The sequence below is a fragment of the Brienomyrus brachyistius genome, chromosome 13 (genome assembly GCF_023856365.1).
Source record: "Brienomyrus brachyistius isolate T26 chromosome 13, BBRACH_0.4, whole genome shotgun sequence".
Lineage (NCBI taxonomy): Eukaryota > Metazoa > Chordata > Actinopteri > Osteoglossiformes > Mormyridae > Brienomyrus > Brienomyrus brachyistius.
The window spans coordinates 17,311,895-17,331,803 of NC_064545.1; the positions used below are offsets into that span (position 1 = coordinate 17,311,895).

At 42.4% G+C, this 19,909-nt stretch overlaps 1 protein-coding gene across 3 annotated transcripts; it reads left to right on the forward strand.

The window, feature by feature from the left end:
- Window positions 1-8,786: 8,786 nt before the first annotated feature.
- On the forward strand, window positions 8,787-19,011 carry zgc:123258 (uncharacterized protein LOC641502 homolog). Of its 3 annotated transcripts, XM_048973422.1 has the most exons (17): window positions 8,794-9,011; window positions 9,402-9,512; window positions 9,977-10,159; window positions 10,796-10,885; window positions 11,083-11,216; window positions 11,399-11,550; window positions 11,652-11,748; window positions 12,182-12,283; window positions 12,557-12,638; window positions 12,744-12,818; window positions 13,085-13,141; window positions 13,302-13,355; window positions 15,318-15,411; window positions 15,789-15,869; window positions 16,019-16,179; window positions 16,868-16,901; window positions 18,590-19,011. In XM_048973422.1, the coding sequence occupies exons 1-17, from the start codon at window positions 8,961-8,963 to the stop codon at window positions 18,628-18,630; spliced, it is 1,599 nt and encodes a 532-aa protein (XP_048829379.1). In that variant the 5' UTR covers window positions 8,794-8,960; the 3' UTR covers window positions 18,631-19,011. The 3 variants fall into 3 exon arrangements, with proteins under 3 accessions (XP_048829378.1, XP_048829380.1, XP_048829379.1); XM_048973421.1 differs by lacking the exon at window positions 16,868-16,901 and having other exon boundaries at window positions 8,787-9,011; XM_048973423.1 differs by lacking the exons at window positions 13,302-13,355; window positions 16,868-16,901 and having other exon boundaries at window positions 8,792-9,011.
- The last annotated feature ends 898 nt before the right edge of the window (window positions 19,012-19,909 follow it).

A 19,909-nucleotide genomic window follows, 5' to 3' on the forward strand; every position in this document is an offset into this window, starting at 1 on the left:
CACACGCTCTCTCCGCGCTACACCTATCCTCTGATTGGCTGGAGAGGCTGTCTACGGGGGCGGTAGTTTCAGGGACGTGGCCAATCACGAAACGGGCCTCATTCTCAACCGTTCTGTCAAACACAGTGCCCCTGGACTCCGCCCAACAGCTACTCGTCTTCGCCGAGAATGAGATTTAGATCAAGACAGTGCTGTAGAAACTATGCTGTAGAAGTACAGTCACTTTAATTTAAGGACCTTCTGCAGAAAATAAAGTAATGCTGAACAAAGTAACTGGAGTTCAACTATCAATATATGTATAATGCTCTGCTTTAATCGTTACCGTATTTCTCCAATCCTTGTCAAACTTCCGAGACTCACGTTTTTACAAAATGTAGTTTAATAAATTTATTTTCCTTTTTTACAATAAGTTTACACTGATCAGTTGTAACATAAAAACTACTCACATGTGAGGTGAATAACTGATTATTTAGTTACAATACCGACTGTCAGGGGTGCCAAAATATTTTTTACAAGTAAACAGTCAGTTCTTGAAGTGGACGAGTTGGAAGTAGGAAAAATGAGCAAGTGTATGGATCTGAGTGACTTTGACAAGGGCCAAATCGTGATGGTTTGTCGACTGGGTCAGAGCACATCCAAAACAGGTCTTATGGGGTGTTCTCAGTATGCAGTGGTCAGTACCTAACAAAAGTGGTCCAAGGAAGATCAACCAGTTACCCAGCGATGGGGTTATAGGTGCCCAAGGCTCATTGATTTGTGTGGGGAGTGAAGGATAGTCCATTTGCTCCGATACCACAAAAGAACTACATGATAGGAATGTGTCAGAAAACACCATGCACCCCAGCCTGCAGTGTATGGGGCTGCATAGCCACTGACTGGTCAAAGAATGGGCATCGCTACCATTAAATCTAAGGGGGACGTGTCCCCCTCACATTTCATACTTATTCATTTGGATATTAGTTTTATGCCAGTGTATCCCCCCCCCCACATTCATAATGCTTCTGACGCCCCTGGGTCAGAGTGCCCATGCTGACCCCTGTCCTCCGCTCAAAGTGTCTACAATGGGCAAGTGAGTATAAGAACTGGACCATGGAGCAATGGAAGAAGGTGGCCTGGTTTTCTGTTACATCATGTGGATGACCAGGTGTGTGTACATAGCTGACTTTGGGAAGAGACAGCACCAGGCTGCACTATGGGAAGAAGGCAAGTCGGCGGAGGCAGTGTGATGCTCTAAACAATGTTCTTCTGGGAAACCTTGGGTCCTGGCATTCATGTGGATGTTGGTTTGACAAGTACCATCTACCTAAACATTGTCGCAGGCCAAGTACCCCTTCATGGCAACGGTATTCTCCACTGGCAGTGGTCTCTTTCAGCAGGATAATGCTCCCTGCCACACTGCAAAAACTGTTTTCTGAGGGTCAGACTATGATCTGTAATTTAGAGAGGAGATACATCAAATTCTTGGTGTTGTACTATACTGAACTGCAAGGTCCATAGTTTTGATCAGAGTGAAATACTTCCACCTAGTGGACAGCGCACCCAAGAGTTACTACCAACCAATCAACCAATTCTGTTAAGTGGGGAATCTAAACATGTTTCTCATTAAATAATAGAGATATTGTATTTAGTCTGGGGTATTTGCCTAGGTAAATAAGCATATGTAGACGAATCTGAAAATGGGAAATATTCATTCACGGAACATAAATGGTAGACTTCCATCCATTTTGTTTCGTTTCGTCGTGGTCAGGGTCGCGGCAGTATTACGGAACACTCAGGCAGAGTGAGGACTTTTCGAGGATCCCTCTCGGTAAAAAAATGACCAGTAGGCCTGTCTAAAAAAGGGAGACACTTACAATTATTCGGACAAAAGGAGGAGGTGCTCAGGCTCCCAGTCCCCCGCACGTCCAGGCGGAACACGATGTTAATAATAATAATACATTTCACAATCTATTTTATTGCTACAGACTATGGGGTGGGGAACTTTCTGGTAAATTTGATATTTGCATGAACAATTTACAGTAAAAGTTCTTGTGTATAAACACAAATTTGTGTATCTACCGTTGTTGTATGTTACTTTATATATGTAATTCCAGCTATTCTAAATGTAATAATTCCCCAGAGATAAAAGTCGTGATGCTGAAGAGAATGGCGTGACCCATAGTAAGTCTCCAAACCAGTTCCGATTCCCAGTAGCGGACCCCGGACGGCCGCTGGTCCGAGGGGAGCGACCGAGCCGCGCTCGTCACTGAGTGACGGGAGGCGGAGCGTCTGCGCTTCCGACGCGGCTTCGGGGAAGTTAGCAGGTAGGTACCGGGCTGGCATCCGAATCGAGCGCTTTTAGGTGTTTAAAAGTGTGCTGATTGATATGCATGTCATGAGCATTTTGCGTCGTATCACTTCACTGTATATATTAATAATCTTTTTACGGTGAAATGCAGGCGTGTTCTTGAAGATGGACAGTAGCCGCTTTCGGTCGGATTCCGGGTCTTAGCAGGTGGCTAGCTCGTTAGCGCCAGGCGGCGTCCCTCCTTCTCGTTTCAAATTGCCGATTTAAGTTTAATTCTTCAAGGTTACATATTCGTTACAAGCCGTTTTATTGTTACATGAAAACTCTCAAAGTCAAGTGCTGTATGCAGATGTGATTGAAAATGATAGAAATAAAATGTTTAATTGAACAAGCAGTTGCCCTAAAGCAAGGTTGTTGAAGACTGCAGTTAGACATTAACTGCAATATCTGCATTATCAAAAAAAAAAAAGAAAACGCACCGCCCTTGTTAGAGGCAGACGTGCGTTTCGATCATTTCTACTTGGTATGATCGCGGTTAATAATGTTTTTTATTCGTTTTTCACAAATGTAATTGCAGGATTTCCTTGCTTTAAAAATATTAGTACCAAACGTTACGTTAATCTGCTACTAGAGCCATCAGTTGAACCCCGAGGTGCGTAGTGCCAGCCTGGGTGCATTGGGATGTCGGTGCTGTTTCATGTAACTTCAGCGTTTTGCCCGTTTATATCTGTATGTCATGATAATACGCATATACGTAATAATCATAAAATAAATGAATGGTCTAGAGATGATATAAATTTAACTTAAATTTATTCACTGGATTTTAAAGCTTTTCTTTTTCCTGTTCATCCAACCTGTTGATTATGCTGGTGGGATGATAGGTACGGAAGAGTTATTATAATAGAGGTAACTTTACACTCTCTCGGTTGAATAAAATACCCTGATATCCATTCTGGGGAGAAACACATCATGTTTCACGTAGACTTTTACAGAGAATTAAATAGCGTTTCCATTTAATTTGGTTAGAAATCTAGGAGTTGTACATTTATCGTACATTTTGTTTGTTATTTAAAAAACGTTTAATTGGCTGTTACTGTTTATTTATCTGGTAGGACAATTGCAGAGCTTTTTACAGATCATAACTTTAAACCTGAACCATCACAAGTTTTAAGCGTATTACGGCTTTAGAGATAAAACCGATCATCTTGGTGCCTTCAAACTGAACCCAGAACGGTTCTGCCTGTATCTCTGAGCATTTCCCATTTTTGGCAGAGGTAGTTTTAAGGTGGTGCATTGCGCAAGCTAAATATCTGTGGCCTACACTTCCTGTTCTCAAAGTGTGCTTGCAGCATCTTACTGAAACAAGACTGACCACAGAGAGACCTCAGACATGTTGTGTATCATCACCAAAGCAGCACTAGAACCTTTATAAATGTTGTCTTTAAATTCTGATAGTTCTTGGCCTTTATTCTTTTTGTCTGCTCATTCCGGCCATGTGTTACAGTGATTCTACCACTTTTTTTGGTGGTGTAAGATGACGTATTTGCAAAAGGCCTTCAGAGCAGAACCTGTTATCATTTTCATCCTTATATTGCTCATCTTCTGGTGGAGAGGTTGAACAGACACCCCCACCCCCCACATACAGACACATGCACACACACCCACAGTCGATTTTCATTGCAAATGCTTGTCTGTGCTCGGATTTAAACACGCGTGTATGAGCTCACCACTAAATAGCCCGGACATAGATTCCCGGCAGACTGACAGACCCAAGGCGATTTGTGGAAAGATTCTTCCTTTGTATGTTTAGGTCAGCGAAATAAATGTCGCTAAGTTTCACTTCCTTTTAAAGCCAAATGAATACTTATTGTGTGTATCTAGAAGCATTTTCTGGGGGATGGGTCGACTGGGCAGGCTACACTGACATCTTAAATGAGTACCGTCTTGAGTATTGACCTCTGAAATGAGTACTTGAGTACTGACTTGCTAAAATGTTGGAAACTTTTTTGTTTTCTGAAGAGCGCGAGGAGTGAAATCGCAATGGCAGTAAACAAAACTTAAGTTTCAAATGTATCTTTATAATTTAGCGTCACAGCTCTCCTAAAGTACATCAGTTCTGTTAGCCACGCCCCACACTCTGCTATGTACACAGCCCACAGGTAAACGTCTTTATATCCTTGGCACAGTCTGTGCATTTTAATATTAGGCTGACAGATGTTGGAAAATACACACACGTCTCGGAGGAGGGAGGGGAGAGCTTCATTTTTAATGAATGCATTCCAAGAGGGAATATTTGCGCTATAAATAGTTATTTCTTTTGAGAGATGCATTTGCTTTCTGCCTTTGGTGAGAGCAGGCGGCTGTGCGTCCGCCGATGGTCTATCAGTGTCAGAAGGTCAGAGTCGCACCCACTGAGGAAACCTGCTGCTTTAGCTCTGAGAAAAGAATGTGACCCAGTGGTTGCCAAACTTTTTCTGCCAGGCCCCCCTGAAGATGATTTTTATGCCCCCCGACACAAACATGCACACACAGACAGAGATTGGTCTCCCCCAATCCTCTCTCTAGATTCCTGAAGGAAACATCTGTAAATCTGTCACTATAGCATAGTATTAAGTTTGAACATACAATCTTTAAAAAAACAGATATTACTGTTGTAAAGGACAGACATGATAGCAAAAGTTTCGAGACAGATTACACAGACAAAACTGCATAGTTTCTACTTGTCAGTGGGATGCATGGTTTACTCGCTTGAAGCATTTTACAGCAAAGTTTTCATGCAACTGCAATGGACACTGACTAAAGATGCTACTGCTCATTGGATCCCTTTTAAACTTGTTGCTTCCTGATGGTTTGGCCTCATTCTCATATGTCAGTACATTTGACAGTTTTCGGGCATCATTTATTAATTGGTATTTTATTATCGACTTTTTGTAAGCGAAAAATCATAGTTTTTCTCAGCAAAATCAAAAGTGGTTCAGCCGTCTGGATGTGCCCCCCTGTAATGGGCAGCCCCCCCCCCCAATTTGGGAACCTCTGATGTAACCAGTCTGATCAGGGAGCTTGAGTTAAAAAATTAGAACAAGAATGTCCTTTTACTCTGTCAGCAGACAACTATGACTGAAGAAGGGAAGTCTGAGAATACTACTACTTTAGTGATGCAACTAGTTGGACTGTAAACCGTGAGTTTGAATATAATGCAATACCAGTGATCATTTGTAAGACTCTTTTCAGATCTGATCTGAACTCCAAATTACTTTATCTGTAATCTGCCTTTTTACATTCTGGTTTCAGTCCTGAATTGCTTTGTCATAGCATGATGACTGGAACTGTTGAATGACACAATCCACAATATCAGTCTGATTTACTTATGTTTAGTTTTCCATGCAAATTTTTCGAACGTCCTCTGTCGTTTTTTTTGTGTGGGAAGGATTTATTCAGGAAAATTGAGGATGTTGCAGGAAGGCAGCTAAAGTGGGGAGGTGCAGCTCTGAGGCTCTCCTTTCCTTGCTGAGCACACCCGCTCGTGTGTGCTGTTACGAAAGGAGAAGCAGACTTCAGCTTCTGCTTGAGTTGTTGTTTTTGTGTTTGGAACAGCACAGGAATTCCTGAGTTGGGGATCTGAACCTGAAAGCTTCTCACATCATGACTTCCTGTTTCAGGTCAGAAAGGACGCAGTAGCTTGACTCACTCGACTGCTGACCCAGTCAGGCATCGCGAGGTCGCTCTTCCCGCCCAGAACGAAGTTGCTGCAGCCTTCCTAGGGGGCAGCGGAGTCGGCATGACGGAGTTCTGGGTCTGCTTCAGCTGCTGTGTCGCAGAGCAGCCACAGCCGGTGAGGGGAGGGTGGAGACGGGGTCGAGGCTGTGCATTTGGGTTTGTTGGGAGGGTCCTATTACTCTTTGAGCCGCCATCAGCAAGGCTTGTAACCCACGATACTCCGCATTCCTCCCTGTCTGTTTAAACATTTTAATTTCACTTCTGACGGCTTATTTGCCACTGTTCTTTCACCATCACTTGTTGCACAGTACTCTCCTCCCAAATGCATTCATTCCATCGTTTTGCAGAAGAGGCGACGGCGGATAGACCGGTCCATGATTGGCGAGCCCACGAACTTTGTCCACACCACACATGTGGGTTCTGGAGATATGGGCTTAGGGCTGTCAGCAGTAAGTATGAGTAAATACCTACATAAATGTATAGTGATTCATTAGCAACATTTAACATAATGCATGCGACTTTGGGATGCAGTGTGAAGCTTACTGGTACCAGGCTCATTATTGAGCATTAAATGCATTAAAAATTCAGTGTTTCATTTTGATGTTGATTTATATACACCAAATAGTTTCTAATATGCTATAGTTGATATTTTCTGCATCTTTAATTAAGGATTTAATTCTTTTTTTTAAGGTTGATTCTCTACAGAACCAAATGAAATCAAAAGGGGGCTATGGAAATACAGAGTCTGGCCCACAGTGACCAAGGAAAGGACTTTGTTCTGTATGTAATTTGAGTTTGTTGTTTTTGAAATTAAGATTACTTCCCTAAGATGTGTTGATGCAAGTACATTTTTTTCCAAATAGGACCGAGAAAAGTAGCAGTGATGCAAATTACGTTTATTGGTCAGATAGGATGTATGCAATCATTTTCATAGCAATCTCATTATTTTAAGCTAAAATGTATACATTTTTTTATACCTTTCAGTAAGAGAAGCCATCTGTCAGTGTCAAGACCCATCAGCATTGTAGCTGTGTGCTCCAGCTGCCATCTTTGGATAACTGCCCTTTTTTAAATTAAAATTTTATGTTACCTACGTAGGATTAATAGTTGATGTCTGTTTTAAGCTGTAAAATGATTCCATTAATACATCCGCGCTGTAAAGAAGGACCTCATTTGCTGATTGTGTGTGATTGTATAGCATCATCAGAAGGGGAATAGACTTAAAATATATATTTTTAAGTGATCTGAATGCGTGTGGAAGCTTCCGGTATCCTGTACAGGGTTCAGGAGGATGATGAGTGTTGGCAGTTCTCCACCTTCCCCTATCTGTTATTTATTTGCTGTTGCAGGTTTTTTAAAAAGTGGAAAATTGGAAAAAATAATTTTCCTGAGTCATTTACTTTGAGTTTCTCCATTTGTATTAGTCTTTTGTAGATGTATAGGTTTAAAAAACTTTTACACGAACACACTGTGATAAGATTGATTGCAGATGACAAATATGATACTTATGTAAGAGATGACCACATCCGTGTCATTTTTTTGATCGCGACCCACTGTTTATACTCAAATGGAATTATTTTTTTCCAGAATATTTTATTCATAATAAAGATCTAGAAAATTCACTGTAGTCTGGTAGTTTTCCTGGTCTTTGCTGTTTGTGAAGGCTGTATTGCATTCTGCTTATTATTTACCAGTAGGGTTATCCTGGGGCCTGTACTACGAAGCAAGGTTACTGGCTTATCGGGGTAACTAGCCGGATTTATGGTAGACTGGGCAAAATGTAAGTGAACCAATATGAAGTCTATTTAAACTGTGGTACTTTAAATCTGACAAGTTACTCCGATAAGCCAGTAACCCCGCTTCGTAGTACACACCACTGTACTGTTTTATGGCATTAAAATGGTTATTTCGTCTTGTGTAATATCAAGAGATTAGAGATTGTAGTTTGAGGTTGATTCTAACAACCAAACAGCATTATAGTAAAGGTTTACAATAAGGTGGGGGCTGTCAAATCGGCTAATCACACAAGCAACAAGTAATGATCATAATCACATCCCCAGATCTGGATGCCACGCATATAGTGAGAGCAACTGCCCATTATTAAACATGATATTAACCAATCCATAAGTGATTTCGCTGTTAACGGTTTGTGATTTTGCAGCAGCTTTTCTCCAAATTTGCGATGGTTAGTCATAAATTTGATTCTATATTTACAATGCCTCAACTTAACAGAATGCAAACAATGTATTTCTGTAACCGCTTGTCATTCTGGAATAGGGGACAGTCCAGGATGTGGTGCCAACCCATGGCAGGGCACACTCACACATGTACACCTACAGCATGCTTTTGTTCTGTGGGGCAACCGGGACTCAAGAAAATCCACGACATGCGAAGAACATGCAAAACAGTTTGCCTCCACTATGTTTGCTGTGCTCATCTTTCCTGCAGCGCAGGCTAGCAAAAACAGACACTAACGTTCACTGCGATACGGTCTGTTGATTTAGCCATTTTTTTGCGGGAAATCTGCTGTAAATTTGAAAATCTTGTGTTAAATCTCCGCGATCGCTGAAAATCCGAGGGGGTGAATAACGCATTAAAAGCTGTAGGCCTATGTAGAGATTTATCATGCAAACTCGTGGTTACAAACATGACCGAACGTTTCCGACTTCGAAGGCGGGGCCTTTAGGTTCTGATCACACTGCGAAGCTAGACGACACGAGCGACGGCTGTCAGAGACGGCCGACATTTAGAAAAAGGTTCGCTTAGAAAGAAGCTCACGGAAGGAGAAGCCACAACCGCGACTGAAGAAGGGGGGCCGGAACAGGAAGTGAGGCGCGTTCACGTGAGAAGGGACGAGACAGCGGGGACGAGAACGAGCCGAAACCGAAAGTGCTCGGGAGTGTTCGCCGGCGCGAGACGCAATCACGGAACTGGCAGTGCGGGTCATGATACAGACATGGCGAGAAAACTGACTATATTTATATGCGCTTTTTTCGCGTTTTTACCGGTAAGTCCGTCGGCTGCAGGTCCTTTCGCCAGCAGATTTAGGTTTAAAGTATTTTTTTATACTTCAGACGTCGTCGATACTCGTTTGCCTGAAGTTTGTCGGACATTGCGTGGTGTTCCCGATAAAACAGCCAGTCCGTAAACATGGGGCTTTAATTCCGATACAGCAGGACACCAGAATACCGGGAATCGTCATGTGTCTGTTTCTGCTTTTACTTATTTTACGTAAACTTATTTTTATGGCTGTCACTTTGCCCCTTTAACAAAAGTTTTCTTTTGAATGCTCTATGTACTAACACGACGTTTTTTATGATTAGTGTACAGTCATCAGTAATTAGTGTCGGCGTTGTCATTAGTGGTCAGTTATAAGCGTGACATTTATACGTTTCAGGTGAACTGTCAGGAGGGGATTTTACATGTCTCTGGTGGATCTCAGGAGAAAGAGTACTGCCTTGTCTACAATTCCTCCTTTTCTAATATTTCAGCGTCTCTAAATGACGCCGTAAGTATGAACCTGCTATGCTTGAAACACAAGTTTAGTACTTACCCTCTATATCAGCTGCTGGCCATTAGTAAAATGCCACAACAATAAAGAAGTATGAAGATAAAGGATGACACCAACTAGCCATGACCTGATTTTTTGTAGCACTGAAAGAAAATATTAGTTCCTCATCTTTTCATCTGCCAGGTTCAGTGCTAACCTTATCACTTGATAGCTGGAAATTCCCCTAACTCAGGCCTCTCTCTGGGGAACTACAATCCAGTAGGTTTTCTATCCTACCTGGCTTCTGATGAGCCACACTTGTACCTTGTATTTACCTGAGAACAGGTGTAACTCATCAGAAGCCAGGTAGGATAGAAAACCCACTGGACAGTAGCTCTACAGAGCCGGATTTGGAGAGCCCTACCATAGATAGAGCTTAGGCCAGGTTGCTGAAGCACTCTTTGTTTTCGTGATGCTTGCAGATTAAATACCAACTGGTGAACCTGTCGTCCAGCTTCCTGTGCAATAGCTCTGGTATACAACCCAATGAGCTGAAGGGGAAAGCGGTGGTGGTCATGAGGGACAGCTGTACTTTCAGCCAGAAGGCCCAGGTGGCTCAGGACTTGGGAGCCACCACCATCCTCATTGCAAGCAACAAAGCCTTGGTACGTGGACCTGTACTCCTTTGAGTAATATTTATGGAATATATATTAAAGGCGTAACTGTGCACAGATTCACGGTTTGGTACACACCTCGGCTTTGGGTTTAACGTTCGGTGCCTTTTTAGTGTAGTAAGCAAAATTTATTTTCAAATTATTAGTGCTGCAAACACAAAGACAGATAAGATCAGTTGTAAATCAAATGCAATGTGTCAGTTAATGGCTGAATAAGAAAACTTATAGGGCGCTTATTTCTAAAATAGATTTAAAAATCAGACAATGTAACATAATGAACTAAATCCCATGTTCTGTACTACCGAGTTTGGTTGTGTGTCCTTTGCAATAAACACCCCTATAGCCTATAATTATTTTTCCGCACAGTCAGAATTTCCTGGCAAAAGGACCTTTAGATTGCAGAGGCTGTTTCTGCTTTCCTCAGGTCATACTCACTGGGAAGATGTTATCTCAAATGAGTTAGCATGTTGGTTGTGTTGCCAGCAACATTTTTAAGTTTGATGTAACAAAATGTTCCCGAACTGCCGCTTATGACAGACTGTAACCAGCATTAGCCAGACTCCACTAACGGGGGCCCCTGTAGCATGTTTGCAAGCACTGACCAGATGCCTTTTTTGGGGGCTACAGGTAACTCCTTTTATCAACGACACAGAATACGGTCAAGTTAAAATTCCTGTGGCACTCATGCGATACAGAGACATGGAAGATGCATTCAAGGTAATCTTCCCTGCATAAACATACGTTTCTCGTGCAGTGCTGTCTCACATGGGTAAGTAAGCAGTTCAGATATTTGTTTTTATACAATAATAATATTGAATACTACAATGTATATATTTCATTGAAACTACTTGGGTAACGTATTTGCCATTTGAATCCGCCACCTTTGCACCTGCTGAATCTCAGTTTGCTTACAGACCTTTGGGGACAATATGTCTGTGAGACTGTATGCCCCACCAACGCCTGTATTTGACTTCAGCATCTTGGCCATACTGTTCATCAGCATGTTCACTGTGGGAATGGGAGCATTCTGGAGCGGAGCTGTTGAGAGGTGAAATGCTGTCCACCAGCCACTGAGGATAGGCGGTCGGGCATTCTAGCGGTCAGCTTTGGCCGTAGTCTAAGACGGCAACATGCTGACATGGGTGATGCCTGTTGGAATGAGATTCTTCAATGTTGTGGTCTTCATGCATAAGGTCTTTCTGTGAACAATGAATGTTGTGATCTTTTCAGGGAAAAGTTGAATACTGCCCCAATGGGTGGAGATTCCAGAGAAAGGACTGACAGCGGCGATCTACCTCTCTATTCCCCGCTGAAAGTCATCTTGTTCGTGGCATTCATGTGTGTGGTACTGGTTCTCATGTATTTCTTCTATGCATATCTCGGTAAGTGGCTGGGCATGGTAACGTGGGCTGCTAAGCTGGGTAAACCAGTCGGTGTCCCACCGAGCCCTTCCTTTTAACTTTTAACTCCATTTATGTTCCAGTGTACGTGACCATAGTCATTTTCTGCATCGCCTCTGCAACAGCATTGTACAGCTGTTTTGATGCCATCATGGAGAAGCTTGGCTGTGCGACCCTCAGGTATGCAGGACCTGGGCAGAAGGACCTCACCCCTCCCTCCTGCTGGAATGTTTCTCAGCATCCCTGTCATTCTGCCACATTGTGAAAACCATGTTCAGATTCCTTATTTAGATGTTAAATAGCCCGAATTGACAAAGCATAGAGGTGAATCTCTTCCTCACTCCTCTGCCTCTTTCTGCAGACTGACCTCACCTGATGAACCTCACTTTCTACAATTTTCACAATGTTGACCAGATATGGGTAATTCAGGATCAGAGTGAAAATCCAGACCAAGATTTTCAGTTTTCAAGTTCTTCAACCAGCCAATTGAGTTTAAACGGTCACAGTTAGAGTATTCAACTGGTTGGTTGAAACAGAATCTTGGCCTGGACTTTAATGCTCTGGACCTGGGCTCACCCACCTTTTGATGTTGACTTGTAATTTTCTTCCACAGCTTCTCCTGTCTGGGTAAGGGATGGTCTGGGAGGAGCTTGTTGTTGGCTTCCCTCTGCATCACCGTGGCAGTGCTGTGGGGAGTATATCGGAACGAGGACAGGTACCGGTGGGGCAAAGAGAACTTGTTCCTGTGCCTCTTGGGCTAACTTCCTGCAGACGGCAATGAAAAAGCTGCCTGCCTGAGTTATAGAAATGCAGTCAGGTTGTCACCTTGAAGGCATACAATACAATTAAGTTAATCATGCTTTTTTTTTTTTAACGAACATTGTTTTGAGTTTGTGGTCTTTCATTATGACCTTTTTTGCTTTTATGACTAGGAATATTATTCATGCAGAGGAAAATGAAGCATACCATGAAATGCTTTTTGTTTCAGGTGGATTTGGATTCTACAAGATTTATTAGGAATTGCTTTCTGTCTGAATTTCATGAAGACGATCACAGTGTCCAACTTTAAAGTGAGTTTTGGTTGTAATGGGGGATGCCTGCTTTCGAAGGTCATTACTGAATGTTTGAGGAGTCCTCTGTGCCTACTGGAGCCTTTACCAGGTTTCTGTTTTCAGATCTGTGTGATCCTTCTCAGTCTGCTCCTCATCTACGACGTCTTCTTCGTCTTCATCACACCTTTTTTGACAAAGGCGAGTGGCCACATCGTTTCCACATTGACCTTAAGGGTTATTCACTGACATCTACTAAAAGTGCTTTGTTTATTTTTTTTATTTTAGTTTCTGTAAGACTATGTTGTCTGCAGTGGCCTCCATGATCCACTGAGACAAGCATTCTGAATTGCTTTCATAACACAATAAATATCACCTAATTGCCTGGAGGCTAGGTGGGCTCGCCTTCAAGCAGTGCTTCTCTCACCTTTGTGATTTTATTTATCTTCCGAATTTCTGTGCCGCAGGATGGCCAGAGCATCATGGTAGAAGTCGCCTTGGGTCCAGGATCTGTTGCAGAAAAGGTGCCTATTTCAGAGTTGTCTAATTTTTTTCCATTGTTATTTTTTTTAATCCTCTTGGCAAACATACTCTGGTTGAAGAGACAATGCAAGCGCAAACCACGCTTAACCCGTGTATCAGGCCTTTGCTTTGATCACATGTCTCACTTGGGTTTGATCCTAGAGTGGAGGAAAGATGGTGACGGTTCCTGCTGTGCCCACAGCCCCCTATGAGAAAGTAAGGCCCAGCTTTTAGCTCTCTTCTCTGGGGGTGGGAGTGGCGGCCAAGAGCCACCATTCTAGGCCATCACCCTAGGGTAGACTCCTCCACAGTTATGGACGTGCTCTCTGTCCGTTGCTATCCTTCCCCATGTGACCATTTGCAGGAAAGAGATAGTGTGGGATCTTTGCGTGTCGACTGAAGTGTCCTGAATCTGACTCCCTGAATCTGACTCCCTGAATCTGACTCCCTGAATCGGATATCCAGTCTGCTTCTCTAAGAATCTGGCAAATGTATCATATATTTTATAATTGCAGCAGCTTTCTCCTTTAAGGAAAATGAGTAGGTGTAAAGGACGCTGTGTAAGATGGATGATTAAGCCGCTGAATATGTGTAAATTATGTGGTGACCACCAGCAGAGGTGGAAAGTTCAGCTCCAGCATGTACAAATCCAGTCCAGGGTTTTGTTTCAGTCAACCAGTTGAGTACTCTGTGATTGTAACTCTTTATACTCAACTGGTTGGTTGAAAATGAATCTTGGTCTGGATTTCTAGTTTCTGGACCTGAACGTTCCACCTCTGACCACCAGTCTATATGGTAGTAGATGATTAAAAACTTGTGGCTCCTTCATTCATAAAGTGTGGGAACATCATTGGCTTGGTTACACGTTGGTGGGCTTGCTGTTTGTCATTAGCTTCTGCTGCAGACCTGTCAGGTAGTTTGAGGCCGCTGCCTTACGGCACTTGCAGCTTGGTTTTAAATAAATCCCCGGAAATGGCAACGGCTAGATGCAGTAGGGAGGGAACTTGAAGATGGTAGTTGAGCAGGGGGCAGTGGAACCGGGAGTTGTAATCAGTTTGTGCAGATAACTCTAGATGTTAAACACACCAATGTGTGCTCTTCACACCTAGCAACAAGCAATCATCAACCCTTCATAGGGTTGTAAAATTCTGGGAATTTTCCATGGGAATTGAAGGAAAAATATGGGAAAAAGCTGGAAATTTACAAAATTGCTGGTCAGCCTATAACAGGGAACTTAAATGTAGTTGGGGGGGAAAAACATCTTCCAACATAATCTTAGTTAACAACCAGATTTATTCATTAGAAAGTCATTTACTTGATATTTTTGCAGTATTTATTCACAGAATATTGCATATGCCTGTTTGATGTCAAGCTCTGTCAAAACAGTTGAAATAGAACACGCCCCTCAGTATGACTGGGGCACGGCTGTATGTAAACACAGCCACATGCTAAAGTGTTGTTTTGTTCTTTGTGGCAAAAATGCCAGCTAAAAGTTTAATTTCTTAAGTTTCACTTTTCCAGCCATAGTGATGAAGTTGGACAAATGATAGACATACTGACAGCAATCATGTAGAATGTTTATGTTTATCCACTGTGCTCAGAGCACTTGCTAATGTTTATCTGCTTATGTGCATATCTTATCAGCAAAGGTCAATGTAGGTCACAGGTGTGCAAGATTTCCAAAATTCCCTTGCTTACTTTCCCATGGAAAGTTTCTGGAAATTTTTCGCCCTTTTGCAACTCTAACCTTACAGTGTGGCAACAAGAGCTCTTCAGGCGTAAATTGTTGCAGAAAGAGCTTTTAAACCATACAGTGTGGGAGACCGACAACAGAAAGATAATGGAGGACAGGAAAAAGGAAAAAACCTTTTCTGAGTGAACTTTCAGGGCCAGCAGGTAACTATAGCAAGAGGAAAAATCCATCGCATCACAGGCCGATGGTGATTGGAAGTCACCTTTTTTACCCACTTTGAGACATTGTCGTGATCTTGTGTCTAACCTCATGTACTGTATGCCGTGCCACTCCCAGGGTGACGGGGACCTCTTTCTTCCAATGCTTCTGTCCTTCTAACCATTCTGTGGCTTGATGTCCTTTTACCTCACCATTGCCTTTAAGCCAGAGAACCTCACACACGTGTGCCTCTCCGAACCTTCTCACACACCAGTGCTGTCTTTCAGCTACCTTTGGTCATGCGAGTGCCGCGGTTTTTGGCGCCAAACCTGTGCATGATGCAGTTCTCCATCCTGGGCTACGGAGACATTATCGTTCCAGGTGATCCGACGCTGACACCGTGGCCTTGCCGATGGGGCAGGGGAAGTATTGCTTAGCATTGCAGACTTGTGAGGATCTATGATTATTCATGAGCAGGAATTCTGAGCTGTTTCCTGGGGTCACCTATCAGAAGTATCCCTTCAATAGCAGAGTTCAAAATGGCAACTTGCTCAGCCCTAGCTTGTACTTGTCAGTACATGTCTTCTGTAAAGCTCCATTTGCATTAACAAGAATTGCTTTAAGTTTGAAGCTTGCAGACTTCTGAATAATACTGATAGTTTGTATCCTAAGCTTGGCTCTGGATTGACCGTCTCCCCTTCCTATGTTTGCTGTGCTTTGACGCTGTTCTGACACGCTCCCTTTGATTGTCGAGACAGGCTTGTTGGTGGCATACTGCCACAGGTTTGATGTGTGGACCAGCAGTCCCAAGAGGATCTATTTCATGTCCTGCACTATAGGTACAGTACGCCAAGCCCATTACGTTATATCATGGACATAAGTGGAGGCTTGTGCATTACACATGTCTAAAATAGTTGCTAGAGGCCTGCTAAACAAAGGCAACTGCTAGTAACATGAGTATAATTTTGCTGTTGCTCTGTCTCCCCAGCCTACTTCTTGGGCATGGTTGTGACTTTTGTGGTCATGATCCTGTCCCAGATGGGCCAGCCAGCCCTTCTGTACCTCGTGCCTTTCACGCTGCTCACCAGTGCCGCAGTCGCCTGGCGACGTGGGGAAATGAAGCGCTTCTGGTCCGGTACTGCATATGAAGTAAGGGCAGAACTTTTAGAGTTGGGGGGGGGGGGGGGTGCTGATTTTGGCATACAAATCGTAATGTGCATTCAGAAAGCAGAAATGTAAAGAAGGCATTACAGTAGAAGAATTATTTTATGTGTTATCGGTATTGGATTTCAGTAAAGGGTGAAACATGCATGCATCACAATTGGGCCTGTTGCTTCGCCAAGCTTTTCAAAGTGATGGAGCGATATTAAGGAACATTTATTCTCCTGATCCCACCTGAGCTGCAGTGAGCTCTTTATCATTTTTAGTAAAGCTCTCGGTGAAGCCTGAATACTTTGCGTAGTTCAAATCACATGTCTTTGCTCTAAAATCTAAAACAGAAAATAAAAAAAAGTCTAATAAAATATGTTCCCAGAATAAATTTAATAAATCAAGTCATAACTTGTTACAAAAGTGAATTAATTATTAGCCCTGTAGTTTTATGAGTCAGACCGTAATGTATTTAGAAACACTGTCAAAACATTAGTCGTATAAAAGATGTTGTTGTTTACTGTTATTACTGTTATTGTTGTTATAGACCATTCTAAATGTACATTATACATGATCCAGTTTTAAAGGAGACTTGGATCAGGGTTTGTAATGGATGCTGACATGTAGAGGCAGGTTTGTGTATTTGGTTATTTTTTGTGTTGTCATAATGTAACTTCATTTCCAACAGGTGTTGGATACATCAAGGGAGCCATTATTGCAAGGTGTGCTATAGATATTGATCCTGATATAATTGGATCCGCCACCATCTGACCATCTGTCTTCATGTGTGTGTGTGTGTCTCATACTTACTGGTGAAAAAAATCCTTCAGCAACTTTCATACCTACAGGGCATTCATTGGGGGTGGGTTGGCCATATGGTTAAATGGAGTTAGTGAGTCACTCTTGCATTGATTGGCTTGTTGCTGTAGATGTTGTTATAGTATAAAATCTCACTACTCCGGTGTCCACCAAATTAGAAGAACTACATGTGGATTCACTATGAAAGCTGCTTTGGGTGATTGAAAATCATTGTCTTTCCTGTAAGTTGACACGTCTCTGTCTTGGTTTAGTTCTTACTCTCAACTTTTGCCATCCTTCTGCTTTACCTCACATTGATACATTTTTTTTGTACATTTAAAAAAAAAATTGTTTTCCTGATAGTATTTTGATTTGGCCGTCGCCGCAGCATTGCGTGCACTGGAAATGGGTTGCCCTGGGACAGTTTAGGTTGTGCTATCCACATTGTGCCTCAGCTCCGCTGAAGTAATGGAAGACCCATCTGTCACATCACAGGAACTTATTTCCAGGAACTAAAACCATTTTTCTGGAACCAGGAACTTCTTGCGTAGTCACACCTCAGAGATTCCTTGGCAGTTCCGTTATGTTTTATTCTATGGTCAGAATTAATAATTAATTTTAAACATGCCACAGATTGCATAAATAAAATTGTGCGACGCAGTCTTTAATTTCTTTGTTCGCGATCGATTCCCCTAATAACAAGAAACTAACAAAACAACTTGTTCATCCTCCATTGTTTTGGGGCTTGTGGTGTAGTATCTTATGAAATTATGTGCGAAATGGGCAGAAGCTTGTTAACCTACAAGCCTTTTGTGTCTCCCGTGCTTATTCAGATTAACGGTCCCAGTTCCTGTTTTGCAGTGTGAAAGCTATACACAATTGTGACCCGGAACTACAAATGTTCCTAACCATTACAGCCCAGAAACTTGGAACAAGGAACCAGGTTCTGGAATTTTGGTGTGAGAGCTTCAAAGTATTCATTAATGCATTTTAGGCCTGTCTTGGTCCTCCTAGATAGTCCTATCACTGGGTGGAGAATACCAACCCAAAAATTCCTGATGCTGTCTCTGTGAATGGAAGGTTGCTGGTTCAAATCCCTGAGTTAGCAGTGATTTCATCATTGGGTACCTGAGCAAAGCCTTTAGCCCCAATCGCTCCAGGGATTGACCCTGCTTTCTCAGAAAACGTCCATCACTTTGGATAAAAAAAACGTGTGCTAAATTATATTAATTAAAACTAATATAAACGCACAAAAGCAGCGGTGGTGTCTGGGTTCGGTGCAAACGGCACAGTGTTTCCGTGTACTTTCTCTAGCCACTCGCAGGCCGTGCTCGTCACCGTTGACGTCTTCCAGGAAATGGGCAGGCAGCAGTGACGTGATGAGCTAATAAATGACTCCAGTCGAAGCCAAGACTGTTTAAAAAACAAACATGCCCTCACACTCTAGGGACTCTAGAGGAAAACTAACTACACACACCAAGCCTAACTGACAGGACATCCTCACACCTACCCAGGCCCTCACTCGCTTCTGTGTCTCGTGTATTCCCTTTGCTGTCTGGGTTTGTTTTTTTTTTTTTGTATTGGTAATCCAGTCTCTCTCTCTCTCCCCCAGATGGAAGATCTGAACATGACAGCAATGGAAGAAAATGCTGAGTTTTCTAAAAACTCCTCCCCTCCTTTTCAAAACTATTAGTTTTTATGTAACTGGAAGTTACAAATGAACACAGAAAATGCCTTTCTATGATCACTTGTCTAGCGCAGTATTTTATTCAATACTCCACTGATCTTCCTTTCGTTAATATTTTGGCGTGAGAATTCAGATGAATATAATTATTTCTTCTGTGAGAATTCAGATTATTAAAGCATGATGGGTGACACAACTGTAAACTTATCCTTTGGAATGTATTTTAATTTTACTGACAATATGATTAAATTAACACTTCATGCACCAGTTGGTTGTTTTTTTACACTGCAGACTGCTGTTACTGTTTTTCTAGTTATTTTTCTCATTAAAGGCTTGTGTACCTACCTTAAGTTTTGCATCATATTGTACCTACAGATAATTGACCGTCATTTTAATCTGTTACATAATCACCAAGATGTACTGACGGTGTTCAGTACTTACTAATAAGCCATCACTATGGGAACATAGTAACAATCAATGAGTGACGGGAGAATATTCTTAGACCACGATACAATGACTCTGCACAGGAATTTGTGTTTTTTTTCCCCAGTATTCTGCATAAAGGCGCCATCCCTCCTACAGCTGTTCTCATGATTCTCTTAAGTGATGCATGAGAAGCTGCTCCTGCAGGCCGCTACGTGCTCCGGCGCAGCCCCTCACCTCTACCCCTCACCGCCTTCTGTAGCGTTAGTTTTCAGCACTGATATTCTGTTTGCTAATACAGAGGTGTGGCTGGGTTGGGGGGGGGGGTATCCAGCCATGGGTAAAAGTTTTGAGAATGACACAAATATTGATTTTCATAAAGTCTGCTGCCTCATTGTTTATGATGGCAATTTGCATAAACTCCAGAATGTTAGGAAGAGTGATCAGATGAACTGCAATTAATTGCAGATTTCCTCTTCGTCATGAAAATGAACTTATTCCCAAAAAACCCATTTTGAACAATTCAGCCCTGCTACAAAAGGACCTGCTGACATCCTTTCAGTGATTCTCTTGACACAGGTGAGTGTCGATAAGGACCAGGCTGGAGATCACTCTGTCATGCTGATTGGGTTAGAAAATCACACTGGATGCTTTAAAAGGAGGGTGGTGCTGGAAATCATTGTTCATTCTCTGTTAACCATAGTTACCTGCCAGGAAACACGTGCCGTCATCATCATTGCCTTGCACAGAAAGGGCTTCACAGGCAAGGATACTGCTGCTACTAAGATTGTACCTAAATCAACCATTTATTGCCTTGTCAAGAAC